The 18,471-nt window shown below is 42.7% G+C and overlaps 1 protein-coding gene across 5 annotated transcripts; it reads right to left on the reverse strand.

The window, feature by feature from the left end:
* Positions 1–461: 461 nt before the first annotated feature.
* LOC115396636 (polycomb protein SCMH1) lies at positions 462–17,992 on the reverse strand. 5 transcript variants are annotated; one of them, XM_030102598.1, is made up of 17 exons: positions 17,920–17,992; positions 17,227–17,357; positions 15,074–15,144; positions 14,811–14,888; positions 14,564–14,637; positions 14,242–14,476; positions 12,281–12,369; positions 11,801–12,047; positions 7,719–7,963; positions 6,826–7,014; positions 5,007–5,133; positions 4,701–4,901; positions 3,348–3,518; positions 3,005–3,127; positions 1,939–2,070; positions 1,549–1,676; positions 462–1,323 (listed from the first exon to the last, which is right to left on the reverse strand). In XM_030102598.1, exons 3-17 carry the CDS (start codon positions 15,096–15,098, stop codon positions 1,204–1,206), a joined length of 2,184 nt encoding a protein of 727 aa, XP_029958458.1. In that variant the 5' UTR covers positions 15,099–15,144; positions 17,227–17,357; positions 17,920–17,992; the 3' UTR covers positions 462–1,203. The 5 variants fall into 5 exon arrangements, with proteins under 5 accessions (XP_029958458.1, XP_029958462.1, XP_029958461.1 ...); XM_030102602.1 differs by having other exon boundaries at positions 14,564–14,634; positions 17,827–17,992; XM_030102601.1 differs by having other exon boundaries at positions 11,801–12,044; positions 17,827–17,992.
* Between the last annotated feature and the right edge of the window lie 479 nt (positions 17,993–18,471).

An 18,471-nucleotide genomic window follows, 5' to 3' on the forward strand; every position in this document is an offset into this window, starting at 1 on the left:
CTTTACTCGGAGTAAAAATATCCCTGAGATGATCCTGCTGAGTCTACCAGATGGAGATATGGACACCTATGGCAGTGAATGGCAATGAGTCCCAAGGAGGGGAGAAAAAAAAAAAAACACAAACCCATAACAAAACCTGTAAATAAGTGTGTGCTGCCCTCTGTTGGTGATTCCGTGTCAATGGAAGAACTCAGTGAAACCAAATGGATTAAATTGTTGTGTACAGTTTGACGCTTTCAAAGTTTACCCTGATAAATTACATAATTTACCAGACTCGAAGTGCTCAACTCATCCAGCCTCAATTAGCATTTAGTGTTTAATAAGCTTTGGAGAAAAGGTCACATTAAAAAAGACTCAATTTATGCAGCAACCAACAACCGAGAGTAAACAAGATGTAATTGTTTTCTGCGTCCAATTACAAAAAAAAACAAAACAAAAAAAACCCACTGAAAAACCAAACAGGTGAATTATATATTTATTGAACATTGTTAAGTATGATAGGGCTCTCCATTTAGGAACTCTAATAATATAGTATAAAAATTAAAAAAGTACAAATAACAAAGACAAGACGAAGCATTGTAAACAACATCCAGAATAAGAGAAAAAAAAAATTGATTTCCTCATGGCAGTAAGCTCAGAATAAAGGTTCTTTCCTGTTATTAAACACCGTTTTCTTGCCATAATTAATATTTTAGTTGTAAAAACATGCCTCAAACTGAGACTCGTAAGAGGAATTCCCAACTATTGGGATCAATGTAGTGTTTTTCTTTCTTTTAGCATATCCCAACACAAAACGTTGAAACGGCAAAAATACAAGTTCATATATTTATGACGTACAAAATATGCAAAGTACAGATCAAATGTAACATAAGAAAAGCCGGCCAAAGAGCCTTTTTACAGTTTGAATGGCCACGTCTGATTCTTCAAGTTATACTGAAATGCAAAACGGATGACGGACAAGTGGGTGATATCCTACGTATCCCATGCTGCCTTGAGGCTGGATTGTGCTACACAACATAAACATTCCTCATTAGATGAGGCTGAGACGGGGAGTGGGGTGGGGGGGGCGGGGGCGGCGGCCTGATGGAAGCTGCTACATGTTCCTCGTCAGTATGTGTTCATTCTGAAGTGCATGATCCAAGAGGAGGGAGGCGGGGCTGGAGTTAAGTCCTTTGGAAGGCTGCGGCGAGCGGGCTGACCTCCTCAAGCCCGCTTGAGCTTATCGATGTGGAAGGTGAGCTTGAGGGCAGGGCCCAGCTTCAAGCCCATGTACTTCATCATCATGTCGCTGCGCAGCAACAGCAGGGCTTTGCCATCAATCTCCTGGAGCAGAGCGACGGAGGGAAAACACACAGCTGATCAGCAGGTTGACACTCGCTAACACCCATGGCAGGAAAAGAAAAACTTTTAGTCATGAAACTTTCAGCATTGAGGAGTGAATACAGGCTGCGTGCAGGTGTCGCGCTCAGTGTGTGTGTGTGTGTGTGTGTGTGTGTGTGTTAGATACAGTGCAGTAGAATATGGAAGGAAAGATGAATGAAGACATACATGTTTTCTGAAAAGGTCGGCATGTGGAGCCAGCACTGGGTCGATGTCTCTGATGTACTGCATGACTTCCTCTACCGTCCACAGGTTGGGATCCTGGCCGCTGGTCTTGGGACTCTTCCGGAAACTACCTAGAGAGGGGGGGGGGGGGGGGAAGGGACAAACTCAGATCCATTAAAAAAGTTACTCCATCTTATGTCTTTCTTGTTATCAGCCCATACTAAAACTACAGTAGATTGAGGTTACAGTTATTTCAGTTATTTACCACACTGAGACCCCCTCCTCGGACGGTCTTTGGTGCAGATTTGGTGTCGTACATACCTGCACCAACACATTATACTGGGTCCCTCGACCTAAAAACAGCGTGTGACGGGAGCGTGGGACTCGTGTTACCTGAGGAAGAGTTGCTGTGCGGCAGCCTGGAGGGAGAGCGGAGGACGGGCTTCGGCCCTGCAGAGTTTGGGGACAGCGGACTCTTCTTTAAGTGCTCTGGGACAACAGCCATGCTGTCGGTGTAAGACTCACCTGAGGACACAGCGCAGGGTTTGGATTAAGATAAAACAAACACAATGACACATAAAACACACCATGCAGTGGGAAAAACTGATGTTTGAAAAAAAATTTTTTGACCAAATTACTGTAACAATATAACCACACTGCTGTGATTTCATTGTTAAAAGTGTAAAAACCTTTAAGGTGGGATAATGCTCTTTCATTTCCACAAACTGTCCAATAAACTAAATCTTAGAGAACCGAAAGATCATTAAATGTAACCTTCTGTTACACATTCTGGTGTTTTACTGCATCACCGTCAGGAATATATGAAGCTTCACTGGACAAGTCAAAGGTTAAACTTTAATGATGAACATTAAATGTGTGACAGTATTGAAGCTGCTGCAATTTATTAATTTCAAATAGACATCAATGAAGACCTTTGGATTTTTACTTTTTGTACAAATAAACAAGAAAAAGACTTTCCAACATTTTTCACAAATAAAAAACGTAAACGTGATGGGCAGAACTTATATATCGACAATATAAGTCAATCAATACTAAACACCTTAGTTTAAAAGACAGAAAGCATCACTGGTGTTTTGGTAGTTTTAAGTCTGTCTTTAATTATGATTTAATGTGTTTTTGTGTATTAAAAGGAAAACTAGTCAAAACACTGAACCTCACTCCAACATCAGACAGAATACCATCAAACGTAAAGGTGTGCAGGGGAAAAAAACAAAACGGTTTTTGCCCAGAACTGAGCAAAAACATGGGCAAGTATGGAAAAATGCTCAGTAAGTAAAGTAAGAATGCAATTCGAAAATATAACAAACTCATGCAAGAAGATCCTTCTATTTTTAAAATCACGTCTCACTGTACTCGGAGATGTGCAACGCATACTTCGTTGTCTATATATCTATCTGTACACATGAAACATAACAAAAGAGATCAGAAATGTGCCTACTGTCAGTAGCATGTCGGGAGATTTTTGCCAATTTTTGAGACGAGGTACTGATGAAGTCCTGAAGGAAGCGCTTGGTGCCTCGGCCCGGTCCAGTGGTCAGGCCGTCACCAAAGTTTCTCCGTTCTGAATCCAACACACAGACAAGACAAACGCTCAAGACTGCTAAATACAACAGAATGCAAACGACTGCACAATATGGCATTGATCTAAACGTTCAACCTCAGGCCGACAGTGGCTAAAAAGGAATTTCAATAGAAGTTAATATTCAAGCAGTGAAGATCAATACTGTCAGTCAGTGGATGTTCGCATGGATTCACGGGCAGAGCGCGGCGGCGGCTCACACCTGTTGTGTACGTGTGGCTGTCGAAGTGTTGGCCTCCTCTGGCGACAGGCTGGCTGCCAAACAGAGCGTCGCAGTGAAGGTTGTGGCAGAGTTTTTCCAGGAAGCGGAGGACGTATGTGACGCTGCTGACGGTCGGCAGGGTCAGGGTGTGCTGCTGCTGGTCGAAGAACGCTGCAAACGGCAGGGAACAAGGAAGAAAATACGTTGGTGCATTAGTCACTCTTCAATCAAGCGTCCGCATGTTGACAGAACAAAAGTAAAACTCAGAATCAATTAAGTTAAACAAACCTGTCAGTATTATTATGCTACAACCTCCCACTGAGGGCTTTAAATATCTACATTACTTAATGAATTCTGCAAATCATGCTCTGGTTACAACTGGATGTTTGTGAAAATATGTCAATATAATACATGTCACACAATGGCAGTGACAAATCGGGGCAATGTCCTGCCCCCCCCTCACCCAACCCCACAAACTGTGCTTAAAACTCACAGATCATAATAGGAAAATAGTTTTTTGTCACACAATTTGCCATTGTATTTGACAGCCTCCTTTTGGGATCCAACATCACCAAAAAATACATGACATACTTTCAATTTTGTGTCAAAATGTCGCTTGGTCAAAAAAAAAAAAAAAAAAAAGGCTTCTGAATTTGGCCGCTAGGTGGCAGAGCTGCAATCATGCAGCTCCAAGCATGAACACATCAGCTAACAAGATAAAAAACACAGGAAAACGTCTCATTTACAAGACAACTATAATTTTTTAAATCTCCTTATATCTCCACAATGCCAAAATTTTAAGTATTCATATTTTCAATTTCACGCCGGAGTCTGAAACAAAGGCAAAGTGATAAATTTCACATGAACGGCTGATCTGACCCGAGTTTGAATCTCACGGCACATCCTGCAATTCTTTGGCCCTCCTTCTGCCACACGAGTTAAAACACCCACATGCTCATGGTATCTTCGATAGGGATGGGAACTACAGACCGGTTCTTGTTGAGAACTGGCTCCTATTGTTTCAATTCTTTGGAATCATTGCAATGATTCCCTTTTTGATTCCAGTGGATGTGAACGACATCACCGTACATGTTGAGCAGCTTACACAAGTTACGATGAATGGGAAACATGCCGCCCAAATCGCACGGACACTTTAAAGTTTGGTGACATTTCACCAGAAAGGATGACATACTTGCAAAGTGGATATTTCATCAAAGGGAGGAAATATTACCAATATGTAGACATACTGCACACATGGCATGTGGGCACTATTTGTGTTCTCATCTTAGGAAACTGTACTTAAAAAAAAGAAAAGAAACCATGCATTTGGTTTGAAATCTGCTGCCGTCACACCTGAAATGACTTCGCCTCCTTGTCCAGACTTGAGGCAGGAGAAGACGGTGCCCTGGTTGTGGGCTGAGTCCACACACGCCTGGACACACTGCTGAAGCACCGAGGAGGCTCGGCCGGGTCCGAAGTGGTCTGGGAGCTTCTGGATGCGCCGCTGGTCCAAATGGGGTCCGACTTTTCCGTACTTGTTTAGGTAAACACAAACTATCAGACGGAAAAAAAGATTAGACATCAACCTAAACCAATAAGCCTGAACTCTGACACTCTCGAATCTTGAAATTCTCTACTTGCTGAATGAAGTGTGTGTACCTGTGGGAGCCTGTAGTGCAGAGTTGGGGATGGTGGCGTTGTCCAGGGGTACAGTGCTGGTGTCCGGCTCTGGAGTGCTGCTGGTGGGAGACGTGGGGACTGGATTAGGTACCACTCGAGGTTTTCTCTGCACACAAACACACACACACATTCAGAATTCACACCATTTGCCTCTTTGAGGGTTATCTTTCATCAGAGAATTAATCAGAGTTTACAATATACCATCACTAATATGTCATAATGTCTTTCATGTTGTTTCATTTGCAGGGTAACTCTTGTTTTTGGTTTTTATTTAGCAACACAATGTTGAACGAGGAAAACCAAACAGATGAAAAGGAGAACGCATGACTGCCAAGAGTTTCCATTCATCTCCTCTCAGGACCTGATTGGGAGCTGACGAGCGGAGCTACCTGCTCTGCCAGCACACAAACCAGACGCTGCCAGCAACTGTGGACAATCGCAGTCTGTGTCTTTGAAACAGAAAGAATCACAATCTGCCTCGTAAATGTCAACACGCAGGACGGCATCTATAAATCTTCAACCGGAAATGATTGAGTTTATTTCTTTGGATCATCATTTCAAATGTAATCTTGAAGTTTTGTTGTGTCAGAAACGCAGAGACAAGAATGAGATGTTCCCGATCAGAATGACAACAGGACAATTTCTGATGAGAAAAAATAAAACACGTAAAATAAAAATAACAACCAATGGAAAATCTACCAATGGCAAACAGACTATGTTTCACTTATAAACAAAACAAACTTATATTACAAGGACTTCTTTTATGAGAAAGCCATTTAACATCCACAAAAATGTTGATGGAAGAAAGCACTAAACCCCCGGACTAATGCTCCACAGAGAATCAGCTGGAGTCCAGAGGTAGAAACTAAATCAGATTTGAACCAGGTGTCGAGCTACTCTGACTTTTTCCAAACACACAAACATTTAATGGCATTCACTGGTGTGAGCTGTGTTTATAAAGGAGATCTCTGAAGACAATCGATCAAGTCTCTCCGGATTGGAAGGAGTTACGAAGCAATCAGTCCACAGTTAGACAAACTGTCCATGAATGAGGCTGTTCCAGTACTGGAGCTAACTCTCTGCATGAGGATGACTTTGCAGAGTTGATGAGCATAAACACTAAGCTTGCATTCTCGAATAAGAAAAAAAAAAAAAAGCAGCAGCAGTGAATAACAGCTTGAAGCACTCACTAAAAAAAGGGTAGAAACGTTGTACCATGAGAAGAACATCAGGCACAGTGTCAATAAAAGGATGCCTGAGAGAGAGCGGCTAATTCCTCCTGCATGTTTGCAAAAGACCATCTTGACACAAATATTACAAACTCAGCTTTAACTAGTCGACTAACATGTAGCACAGAACGTAAAAGAGCAAATGCATCAACAGCAGTTCACTTCCTCTTCAGTGGAGTAGGAAGGGGGGAACATGCAAATGAGTCACCTGGAAAATGACTTTGTGAAAAGAAAAACCCAATCAGAGCCCAGTGAAAGAGATCACACCAGATTCTAACAGATAAGGCAGAGAGGGCAATGCTCCCTCTGAATCTTGTCTGATCAGCAGCTACCTGAAGTGACTTATTGCTGCAGTTCAAAATGTTACTGAATCCAGGATTTACTGACTCTTTCTCACAGAACAACATTAAATGAGTTTTCAATAAGGACATCAAGTACAACATGTGTTTGTTGTACATTGACCTACACAGCAAATCGGGTCATAATTCATGACTCGTTTGTGCAGAAACAGACAGAACTGTTGCTTCACAGTTTTTCTTGTTATCATGGGTGGTTAGCTGGGTGGATACCTTGCTTCCCGGTTTGGGTCCTCTTTTCTTTGGGATCTTGACGGGTTCCGCCTGAGTCGGGGGCTGCTGGGCACCTATCCTCTGTGCCCAGTTGGCAGGCAATCTGCCCCTGGTCCGCCCCGGGCCTGTCAGAGGCCGCCCCGGGCCGGCCACTTCATCCAGCCAGCCAGCTGTCTTCGCCCAGCCCAGCTGCGAAGCAGAGAGCGAAACTCACACTGCAGCCCAACTAACTCGCCGTCAATAACGCCGTACCGACAGAACAAAGCTGGACTGAACACTGCTGCTCATCAGAGAGAACAAAAAGGACTTTCTGTTTGTCACTTTAGTTCACCATCATTTATTTGCTTGTGTCTTCCTTTAGCGAGAGACGATATATCTGCGATAGGAGGGTCTAACTGCTGTGGTTTTATTTACTAGGCGTCAATTTCAGGGAGAGCTGCAATCATAAAATAAAAAATGTTAAGAATAAAACAGCTACACCTGAAAATGGCATTTTTAATAAAAATCATTAAGACTGCAGAAGTTGTGTGCCTCACAATGTTTTTTGCCAACATTAACCTGAAAATACTGTTGCAAAAAGGATTTCAGTTCTTTTTACGTATCTGGACAAAAACTTAAACCATTATTTGAATTTTAAGTTGAAAAAAAAAAAAAAAAAAACAGGAAATCTTTTTCTCTTTACATCTGAATTCTGTCAGGTCCTTTTAAAAAGTATTAAATTCAATTTCTATGTATTTTTTACACTGAAAAAAGGGGCAACATTTGAAGACGTGTTTATTTACAGATTACTTTGCTGTCAGTTTACTGGTCCGATCGAGACTGTAGGGATGACTGAACACCACCTGATCTAATAAATTAACATGTAAACCGTTTAAAAGGCCGTTCATTCCTACCCTACTGCCTGGCTTGGGTCCTCTTTTCTTGGGTATCTTGATGGGCTCCAGGACTTTTCCCGGCTGGATGCTTTGCGGTCCCAGGGCGGAGCCCTTCTGGCTCCAGGGACCTGTCACTTTGGTTTTCCTGCGGCCTGGCTTGCGTCCTCTCTGACCCGGCGGCCTGCCCACCACGGGGGTGGGATGCATGGCTGAGCTCTCCACACTTCCGTCTCCCGGCGCCCCCTGGCTTTTAGACAACACCACTGTGAATGTGGAAGAGAGATAACAAAAAGAGAGAACCGTTGAGTGAAAGCCTGTCGGATCTACTTGTTGCCTCTCAGATTTTTCTTTAAATACATGAATTCAATGTGAAACTAAACACACATTCTGTGGATGCATCTTCAAAATGTGTTCCTCACACACCTGCCATGTACACAGAAGCACACACACATACATCTGACACTCCCACACAGCTGAATGAGTCGTGTTGATGCCACACACACTGAAGAAGTGTTTGTGCTGTTGGGTGAGATGTCCTTAAAGGACTCCAGTTGCAGCCAATTAAGTAGCAAGCTGAGTCACACACTCATAAAAAAAACGAAGAAAAAAAAACACGCGCCTCTGATTTGTAAGCACATCTTTACAGCTCAAAATTCAGAAAATCTCCACTGCATAACAAATAACAATACAGATGGTTCGTAACGTCTGAAATTCTCGCAGCAGCACAAAAACAGAGAAGGTCAAGTGTTCTCCGCGGCGAAACAGTTTTCCTCTCTTGAACTTCCTTCTTCTGCTCCTCACTCTAGTGTGCTTCACAACCAGAGTGAAAGGCTTGAAAGAAAGAAAGAGAAAGGGCACGGGGGTTACCCTAGATGTTCATGCTTCAGTTCCCTTTGTGAGACTGTGTACTTTAGTGAATGTGAGCCTTTCAGCTACTGTAAAGGTTCAGTCGCTTCATTTTCAGCGCGGAATCACAATCACAGAATTCACACTCCTGACAGGTTCCTCGTGCTGCGACTCTCACGTCTACATGACTGAGGTATATTCATCATGGAGTGTGTTCCAGTGTAAACGCACTGCTGTCAGCTCTGTGTTCTCATGGACACATTCGTGCTGCATGCATTGCTTGTGGTCTGGACTGTTCAGCTGGAGCTACAGGGGTTTGTGCATTTACCTCGTAATGCAAATATTGTTGGGTGGAGTTCAGATCGGGCCTTTCTATGTGGAGTTTGCATGTTTCTCCTCCTCCAACAGTTCTTAAAACTGGTATTTGAGGCTAACTAGTCAGGCTAAATTGCCTGTAAGTGTGAAAGTAAGAGTAAGAGTGCCTTTCTCTCAGGCCTGTGATGGACTGGGGACCTCTCCAGGGTCTAAGGGGATAAAGATGGATGGATATTTGAGGTGGTGGAGCAAGAAATAATAGAGTCAAAAGATAAAAAGCCACATTTGCATCACTAAAGATTAACACAGCAAGCAAAAAGAATTTATTGGAAATGTTATGAGTGGCAGTTTATCAAAACTTGAACAAATAAGTCCAAAACATCAGAGGGGGGAAAATATGTGCACTCTAGAATGATGTGATCAAACTGAAAGTCACTACTCATATATTTAAGTTATTGAACAAAAGTTTCAGAGGTGAAGACCATTTTTTAAAGAAAGATTTTTTTCTTGTTATGTTTAGAGTCCCTGCTGGCTTTAATAAAAGGAACTAAATGTGAAAACCTGAAAGCCACAGGATTAACATCAAATAGAGAAGCAAGCAGCTGACAGGTGCACAAAATACCTAACACTGCTCTTTTAAACTTCCCAGCATGAATGCACAGCATTTCATTTTAGATGTAAAGCTGTGAGAAATCACATCAACCACTGCAGGCCAGGCAAACAGCAAAAACATTGAGAAAAAGCGCCTATATAAACCTCTAAAAACAACCAAGCAAACCATGCCTTTCACATAAGCCACCACAGCTGGCAAAACCTGAAGAGTGCATGAAAAAATGGCCACAGTGGGGAAAAAACAACAACATTAAAGTCAAGACATCTGGCTCCACTAGCACCTGCACACCTTTACAAACAAGCTGCACAAACTACAGTGCACTGCGATCCATCCTGGATCACCTCCGGACGGCTTTACAACAGGTATGGTCACTTTCATTAGCACAGGTCCTGACCCCACGGGCCTGTATTTATTAAACACACTTCCACGCGGGCACTGCAATCAATGCAAAGCTCAGTCTGCAGACTATGGCTACTCCTGAAGGGAAATCACCATAAGGCAAAGTAAAAACACCTGATTGATCCTCAAATGATTGGCTGAATCCAGCATTACATGTCTAAAGCTGTGAAGGGGTCACAATCAATCACGCCGCTTGTAAATACAAGCAAACAAATTGCAGAACAACTGAACCAATGTTTTTTTCCCCTGTCTCCCCTGAGTGTACGGAGTTCACAGAGTTCATAAAGCCGCCACTGCCAGTTTCACATTACAGCCACATGTCTTTTCAGAAGCGTCTAACTCCCTGTCTGACAGCGTTTCTGCGATTATCATTCATTTTACTTACCGCCTCAGTAAAAGGAAAGTGAAAAGTGTGCGGCAGTCTGCACAGCTGTCCTCAGATTCACCCTCTCCTCCTGCCCTGTCCTCGTCCTCCCCTCTTCCACAGTGTTGCTCCTCCTTTCTTTCTTTTTTTCTAACTTTTTTCTCTCTCTCTCTCCTCCCACCATCTGCTAACAATGTAAACAGTCCACCTTTTTACAGCGTATGCCTGTCTTTTCTCCCTGCTGCTGTTCCCTCCGTGAACTTAACTCTTTCCGAGGCGTCTGATCAGAGTGGCACGGAGAGGCCTGTGGAGGGGCACCGGGGCCTGTTCCAACCACGTCACGGCCCCACCGTGCCAACTGGGAGAGTGCCAGGCCTTCATGAAAGCGCTAGCGGCTACAAAGACATGTGCTGCCTCCCCTTTTCCCTCGCTTCCTTCCACTTCAGAAGCTGCAGAGTCTGCAGATGAGGGCTGACCTTGTGAGTGATAACCTTCACATCCTTTTCTTCTTTTTATGTATCTTATTTACAGCTCTGATGCTCGCGTTTGCTTCTGATGCTGAAAGCAGCGACTTAGCTGAAAGTGCAGTGGAGTGCAAGTTTCCGGATGGGGACAAACTGATTTCAGCTTGTTTACAAAGATGAAAAGCGATCTGTCATGGTCAGCTGGTAACTGTCAGATGAGTTTGAGAACATAGCGGATGACATGAGATACAAAAGGCCAATTGTGCCAACACAGACCAAATACACAAGAGTTTTCTCAGTTTTAAGGTCTCATTGCACAAGTATCTTTTATCAGGTTCATATCTAACCACCTGTTGTCTGTCCAAAAGTATTGGAACAAATTTCTAGATTCTTTATATCCGCACTGAAGCCGGAATTTTTTTTATTTTTAGGACAACAAACGCAGGTGACTCTGCAGCTCTCTCTTTGCGATTGAAAATATTAACACTCTTACACTGGTCAAATTCCTGCAGATCCACACAGATGCGTTCAAAAATTATAAAATGACCTGAATCTGCTCAGGTTAAAGAAAGCTGGAAGATTGGTATGAAAAATGTATCGAGATCCCCAATCTCAACAAATCAATAACAATAAACCCCCCAAGATGATACATTGTTGTGAATAAACATGTCAATCAAACAGTGTCTGCTGCCCTGAAAAGTTGGTTAGAAAAGAGAAAACTTCATGAGGGAGAAGGTTAGGTGTGAAATCATGAGAAGGAAAACACATTTCTGTATCCACTGCAATCACACACACACACACACACACACACATTCAATTTATATGTTGAACTTTGAAACATTTGGTTTCTACTGTAGAAATGACTTTAAAAAGCAGCAGTTCAAAAATCAACTTACTTTGGATGATCTACTGCCTGCAAATTTCTGATCAGTAAATTATTCAAAGTAAGCTTTTTTACACATAGACTTCAAGTGTGTGCACATCAAAAACATGTTAGACATACAAAAAACAAAACTGTCTGCATCAATACAACTGAGGGTTTGGTTACACTCAACCCCACGCTCATGCAAAACCTTCTGCCTACTGTTGAGGTCCAGACCTTTGGTGCCAGGCGGCTGAAGGTTGTCTCCAGTGAGGGAGCACCAGCCAACAGGGAAGATGTCGCGCGAGTCATAGCGGCAGTAGTAATCAAAGGCTCCCCGCCAGCCATCAAAGGTGACCAGCACCTCCACACCTCGCAGTGCACCTACTGTGGCCGGGCAGATAAAGTGGGGGTTTTTCCGGTCCACCGCCTCCAGCTTCATGCCCACCTGGAAGGAGTTCTGCTCTGGAGCGGGAGGCTCCTGCTGGGGATGATGGAGAGAGGGGAAAAAGAAGGGTCAGGTAGGGAAGTCGGAGCGTGTAAATACCTGTTATTTACTGCCTCCGAGGAAGTGAACTCAAACAGATGCTGAAGAATTTCTGCTACATGATACCACACATCTTCTTTTCTGCTTGTACAATGAATTCACTTAAAAATAAAAAAACATTTTGAGACAGTGTCTAGTTTCTCGGAGCATGTTGAGCCTTGTACAGTTACCTTGTGAAAGATGCGAGACGGAGCCATCTCAGCTCCATTGAGTGTTTTCAGAAGGAACATGGGCCATGAGGATGCATTGAGGCGGAAACCTGCAGAAAAGGACAACTGTCATGACAACATTTAATGATAATAACAATGACCACACAACTAATGATGGAGTACGAAAGTTATCAACCAAAAAACAACGTGCATTTGACAAATCTTCTCTGCAGAAGTGAATCAGCTCTTCCTCATGTGGAGATTCTGGTACCCTCAGGGGCTGATAATAAATTCTCTACACAAAGAGATATCAAGAGATTCTGCAGCCAGTCACAACCCTCCATCTATACGATCTGAGAGCAAACTCTATCCTCCATGATGACAGAGCGGCGCTATCAGGATTTAGGAGATGAGATGGTGGGATGGCCTTTCCAGCGGCCCTGATCTCAACCCCGCTCAACAACTGTGGGATCAGCTGTTCCTGCCAGTGACCAACAACACAACACTGCAGCAAAAAAACAGATGAAGGACAGGATGCTGCCTTGTAGCAGCCTTCCAATATAGCTTATTAATTCAGACTTCAGCGATCCGATATACCAGACAACATTCACTGAACAGCTTTTGCAAATTTGTCAAATTCATCATGGGTGTAAACCAGATACTCATCTTTGCTGTTAATTCCGCAAATGCTAATGGCATCATTAAGAAATTAATAATCAAGCGTTTCAAAGACAAAAGGTTTGTTGCCAACAAATCAAGTTTTTAGTTATGTTTGAATTTTATACAAGAAAAATATCTGAAACATGAGAAATTTACAGTAAATTATTTTCCAAATTCAAAAGAATTGAGATCAGATCATTCTCGAGTATTCAACAAGACATAATTTGCTACCGAAGGTTGCTAGAACACTAAACTCAGACCTCTTAAAAACGCTCCATATGCAAGATATTTAATCTCTTCACAGAAAGAGCCGAGCGGCCTGCAAAACGTCTTCATACTTGGTCAGGTATATGGGTTGATAGAGAAATAAAATCACTTAATGAGGTGTCATCTGTCCCAAAAAGCTCATTTTTCTTTTACCTGTGGCTCAATTTAACAGCTTATGGGGCGCTGCTGGGTGGAACCTCAACAATCACTCACTTCACTTTCTGCTGGATGTGAGAGGTTGAATTACAAGATTACCATGGAGGATATATTCAATCTTAAACTCTGTCTGCTAACCTTTAGCAGACCATTAGATCTGGTGGAGAGAGAAAAAATCTCAACCACTCAGTGAATGACATTTTCTGTTCAAGTCGATTTATCCGCTCATTCAAAAAGCCTGAATTCCTAAATTGATATGCTTCAATTTTTCCGTATCAGACGTACGTCGCCCACAGGGAGCTCCCTCTGATGAAGCCCATCACCTCTCTGATGGGGACAGGAGCTCTGCTGATGCATTGTTATTTATGGGAAACGGTGCCAATGTCCTCATTCAACCTTTCTATACTGCACTGTCACTTCTGATAATACTTCATTAGACCCCTGCACCTTTTGTTGGTCAGCAGCAAAGCAATGTTTAATCCTTTGTTGCCAATCTTTTCTTTCTCCTTCCAGGGAGCACGAGTTGAAAAAATTCAGATGCTGCATTTATGGAAAGGTCAGCAGCAAGAGTGAATAAACAAAACCCTGACTTTCATTATTATCAATAAAAATACTTATTTTCCCTTGTCATAGGTGCTTTTCTGTTACCTCCATTCTGATCTGATGAGACCGGCAGTAATGAGGTTGACTGCTGTGTATCTCTTGCTGTTTGTTATTTATAACTGCTGTAAATTCATCGACTGCTTGACAGCAGATTCTAAATAGACATTCAGTGCAGTTAGCCACTGACATCTAGTGGACATTCTTCCTCCAGAGGGAGGAACGGCATCCTGAGAACAAGCTGTTTCGATTATTTCAGGAACCTCACTGTTTCGTTGAACTCATGCTCAAGTCCTCACCGAGCGGCGGTTGCAGCATGCCTCCATTCTTTTCACAGTTGCCGATGGGCTGGATCTCCGAGGAGTCCACCAGGCGCCAGAAGTCGTTCTTGTTGTCGGACCCGTCCAGACGCAGCCGGAGCCGCGAGCCTGTCAGGCCCACCACCGTGGCGATGCAGGTGGACGTGGTGTTGCGTGGATCCTGAGCCTCCAGCTTCATCCCGGCCTTGAACTCATTCACGGGAGGCGTGAGGCTCTAGAAGGGGGGGGTGACAGACGAGTGTTACGTGGAGACTGGCAGGAACAGCGGAGGGTGAAAAATTCTGAGCTTCATTGTGCTCACCTGTCTGAAACATGAGGCAGGGGCTGCGGTTGCACCCGTCTCTTTCAGGTATTTTTCCCAACTGAAATGCCCTCCTTTGAAAGAAGAAGAAATAAAAGGGGGCATCAAAAGAGAAACTGGGCCCAAAACCTGTTACAAACTTTTTTCACATTTAGAAACTTCATAAAAAAATAAGACAACTGCAAGAGCTTAGGTATGATGCTTGGAACAGACTTCCTGCACCATGAAGAGCTGTGCATTGCTTTACCCTGAAACAGCGAGGGCACCCTGGAGGGCCGGCCGCTCCGGGCATGCTTGATCCTTCGGGAGTCTTTCCACTCGATCGCTAGACATAAAAACAGCTCTCAACACGGGCAAATCTTCTCACATCAGTTGACTTACTCAGTGTTTAAACACAGGAATATCACAATATAAGTGTAGTAATTTAAATTTTTGTCTACAAATGACTAAAAATTTTACAATCATTTTGCTTGTATTGTAGTTTGAAGTGAGGATGAAATGTCTCTATACCTTTCTGTGGCACTGGTTTCCTCATACTCCCAAAATACTGACCAACTCACAACTTAGTGCTGGTCTCCTCTCTGCACACACAAAACAAGAACCATTACATTTTATATCAAAGACAACTGGACCGGATATTCCTATAGCTTTGGTCTTCATCAATTTTTATAAAAAACATTCATTCAGAAGCTGCCTAACTTTAAATAGGACATATTATAGAGTACTGAAAGAGTATAATTGGCAGAAATTTAAATATTTAGCTCTTCTTCAATTAGAATATCAGAGAAAAATGCTTACTATGGACTTTGGACAAACGAATAAACTAATTATTCATGACATATAAATGGAATTTACTAACAGCAACAAAAAGGCCTTAAATATTTCAGCTAATGTAAAATAAATCTAATTTTGAGGGAATATCACAGTACAAATGAACTATTCCAGTGTAATGTCATTTTTGACATGTAGACATAGAAACATTTGCTTGAATCACGACCAATAAGTCAACCGATTGTGTGAAAACACTTTGTTGCACGGTTCAGCTTCATTTCATATTCTGAAATACAAAAGTTAGCATAATAATGTGGAGACTTAATGTTTACAAAAGTGTGTTTAAATTATGCCCCAAAGACTCAAAGTGCCATCTTAATTAAATAGGTAAGTGCTGTCAGGACTAAGTAAAATAAATAAAACTGAGTATTGTTAAATCAACACCGTAACATGTGTGACGTTTACAAACGATTCACAGATCTGTATAAACTGTAAGTCTTGATAATTCAGAAACATATACCACTTTACTATAATTAAGCTTCACACAAAGAAAAGGCAGTAACTAATAATAATGTCACATGCATAAAAACAGCCATAAATTTGCTACTACAGCACGTAGCGCTGTGTCATGATAAAGTCATGAATGTGAAACAGTGCAAATGCCTTCAAACTTATAAAACAAAGAGCATTAAGAACTTCATGTTGAAAAAGGAGAGCTAATTTTAGCCTCATGGAACTGATCAGAGTAATAAACTTCATAAGTGTTTTTGGTCATAGTGTAGATTTCCTCCTATAGCGAATACTGCTGTGTTTCAGAGGGAAACCGGAGACCTGTGCTTGTTATCTGTGGCAGCTTACTGGCCTCCAACGCTCCTGGCAGGCAGGGGGTCGTCACGGTCGGCAGACAGAGCAAGTTCAACAAAGAGAGGCGGGATCGCGCCAGGGACGCACTCCACATGGATTTTATTTGAATTTTCACACTTTGGAGATTCGTTTTAAGATTAAAAGGTGCTAAACCACTTTGATGTGCAGCCTGCACCTGAAGTAAACAACAAAGTGAAGTGTATTTTTAGAGTTCTTCAGTCACAAATTGATTCATACAATGAAAATAGATGCAAATATAAAGCAAAGCATAATCCAGGCTGCAGGCCAACATGCATGTGGCCCTCTGGCTGTTCCTGACTGGCCTGCAAGAAATCGACAGGAAAAGTAGTTGATGATCTTAGGTATACTTTTATCCATTTTTGATAGTGTTTTTTTTTGGCAAAGATTACAATTAGAATTGCCATTATCAGACAAAAAACATCAAGATATGCAAGAATGTGACTGATGCAAAACAAGAACAGCTTAAGCTTTATAATGAAGGTTGAATTAATATCAAGCACGAGTCCTCGCTTTTCATGCCCCCGTCAGTGCTGTAAATATTTCAAAACAGCAGAGCGTTTATATTACAGACAGACAGGGTTAATCATTGTGTAATAACAGCAGCGATGAATGTTTACATGCTGAATTGCCAGCAGACAGAAGAGAGCAGCAGTGTGTGTAGGCTCAGTGACCCCTGTTCCCCAAACACTTGTTCAACCAGACACAACAACACGCAGGTCATCGGGTCAAACATAAACAAAGAACTGTATGGGTTCAATTCAAGTTTATCTTACTAAACTGCATGTGCGCACTTTAGGGAGTAAGGACACGAGTAAATTTACTTGATACCGCGTTCAAGTTAGGTCTGATCACATGTATGTCGCACTTCTAAAGCAAGGGGCAAACACTTGAATTGGAAAAAGGAAAACATGCATCTTTCATAACGAGAAGTGTTCCAACTATCACAAGCTTGAACTAAGTGTTATAGTAGGGTATCCACTGAGATAACGCGGTATGTTTGAGCCTACCTTAAAACTTCATAACCGTTAAGGAGCGCGTATCCTCTTCGGGTGAGCAGCCTTTCAACAGAAGTGCGCCTTTTTCCTCCACAGAGGGGGATGGCGTCCGAATTAAAGCGACCCGCTCCCCGCTCTCAAGCCTGCGGAGAGTGACAGGAGGGCGGGTATGAGTCCGTTAGCCGCTCACGAAGCCAAACTCCAGCTACATCCACTTTATCTGACAGCTACATGTGGCCGCTACGCTTCTATTTACAGACAGAAATAACGCGCCTCACGTTGCTGAAAATCGTTGAGTTCCATTCAAAACACAAAGCGTGGTCCTCCTCCTGTTCCTCCCGCCCTCTCTGGTGCAAATCCCGGTTATTTACGTGACAGAAGCGCTAATTATGCTATTGAGGTAACGCTGAATTAACAACAAGCGCTTCTGTTTGAAGCTGGCAGACGCACCTCATGCAGCCGGAGCAGGCGGGCAGCAGACAGCGCGCTATGCTACACACCGCCGCACACATACATGCTCAATGGACGGGAGGCTAGCTTAGCATGCTAAGTGGCTGGCTAACTGGGTGACCTGATAATAAACATTAGCATTAGCACAGACGGGAACGTTACCGGCGCAGCGAGGTCAATCAGCGGCAATGCGGGGCCAGACGCTGGCGCCGAGCCCGGGTTGAGACGTTGCTGGGTGTACCCGAGGGTGTTTACCTTGCTTTGTAACGTGTGTTTTTGTTTCTGAGGTGGATTTAGCGCTTGTCCGCCATTTTTCTTACGCGGTGAGGAGGGGGTGTTTTTAGCCAACAACATTTCTTGTTGGGCATTCAGGCGGGCAAATAAGCGGGGGAGAAAAGAGCAGAACAACGACATCACATGGGTACATGTGGTACTGCAAGCACAACAGGTATGTACTGTATGTTTAACATTCGACTTGACATCCCAGTTTACTTTATTCATTGACTACTTTTTATTTCTTCACAAGAAATTTGTTGATTTTCTTGATTAAAAGTGGGAGAGGGTCTGGACTGCATTCAAGATACTTTAAATAAATCTTATTTATTTAGCCCTGTTAGTCCCATTCATATTCATCATTCATTCATAGTTAAATACAGGATCAGGTGGGTGTTAAATGTCTTGCTCCTGGAGCTGCAGTGGGATTCAAGCCAGCAATCTCTCTTCACTAATTTCTAGATTCCATTCCTGTTTTGTGCACAGAAGAAAAGGGGTTTACAACAAGCAATCAAAATATGAGGACTTCTTTTA

Source organism: Salarias fasciatus, chromosome 11, assembly GCF_902148845.1.
Source record: "Salarias fasciatus chromosome 11, fSalaFa1.1, whole genome shotgun sequence".
Lineage (NCBI taxonomy): Eukaryota > Metazoa > Chordata > Actinopteri > Blenniiformes > Blenniidae > Salarias > Salarias fasciatus.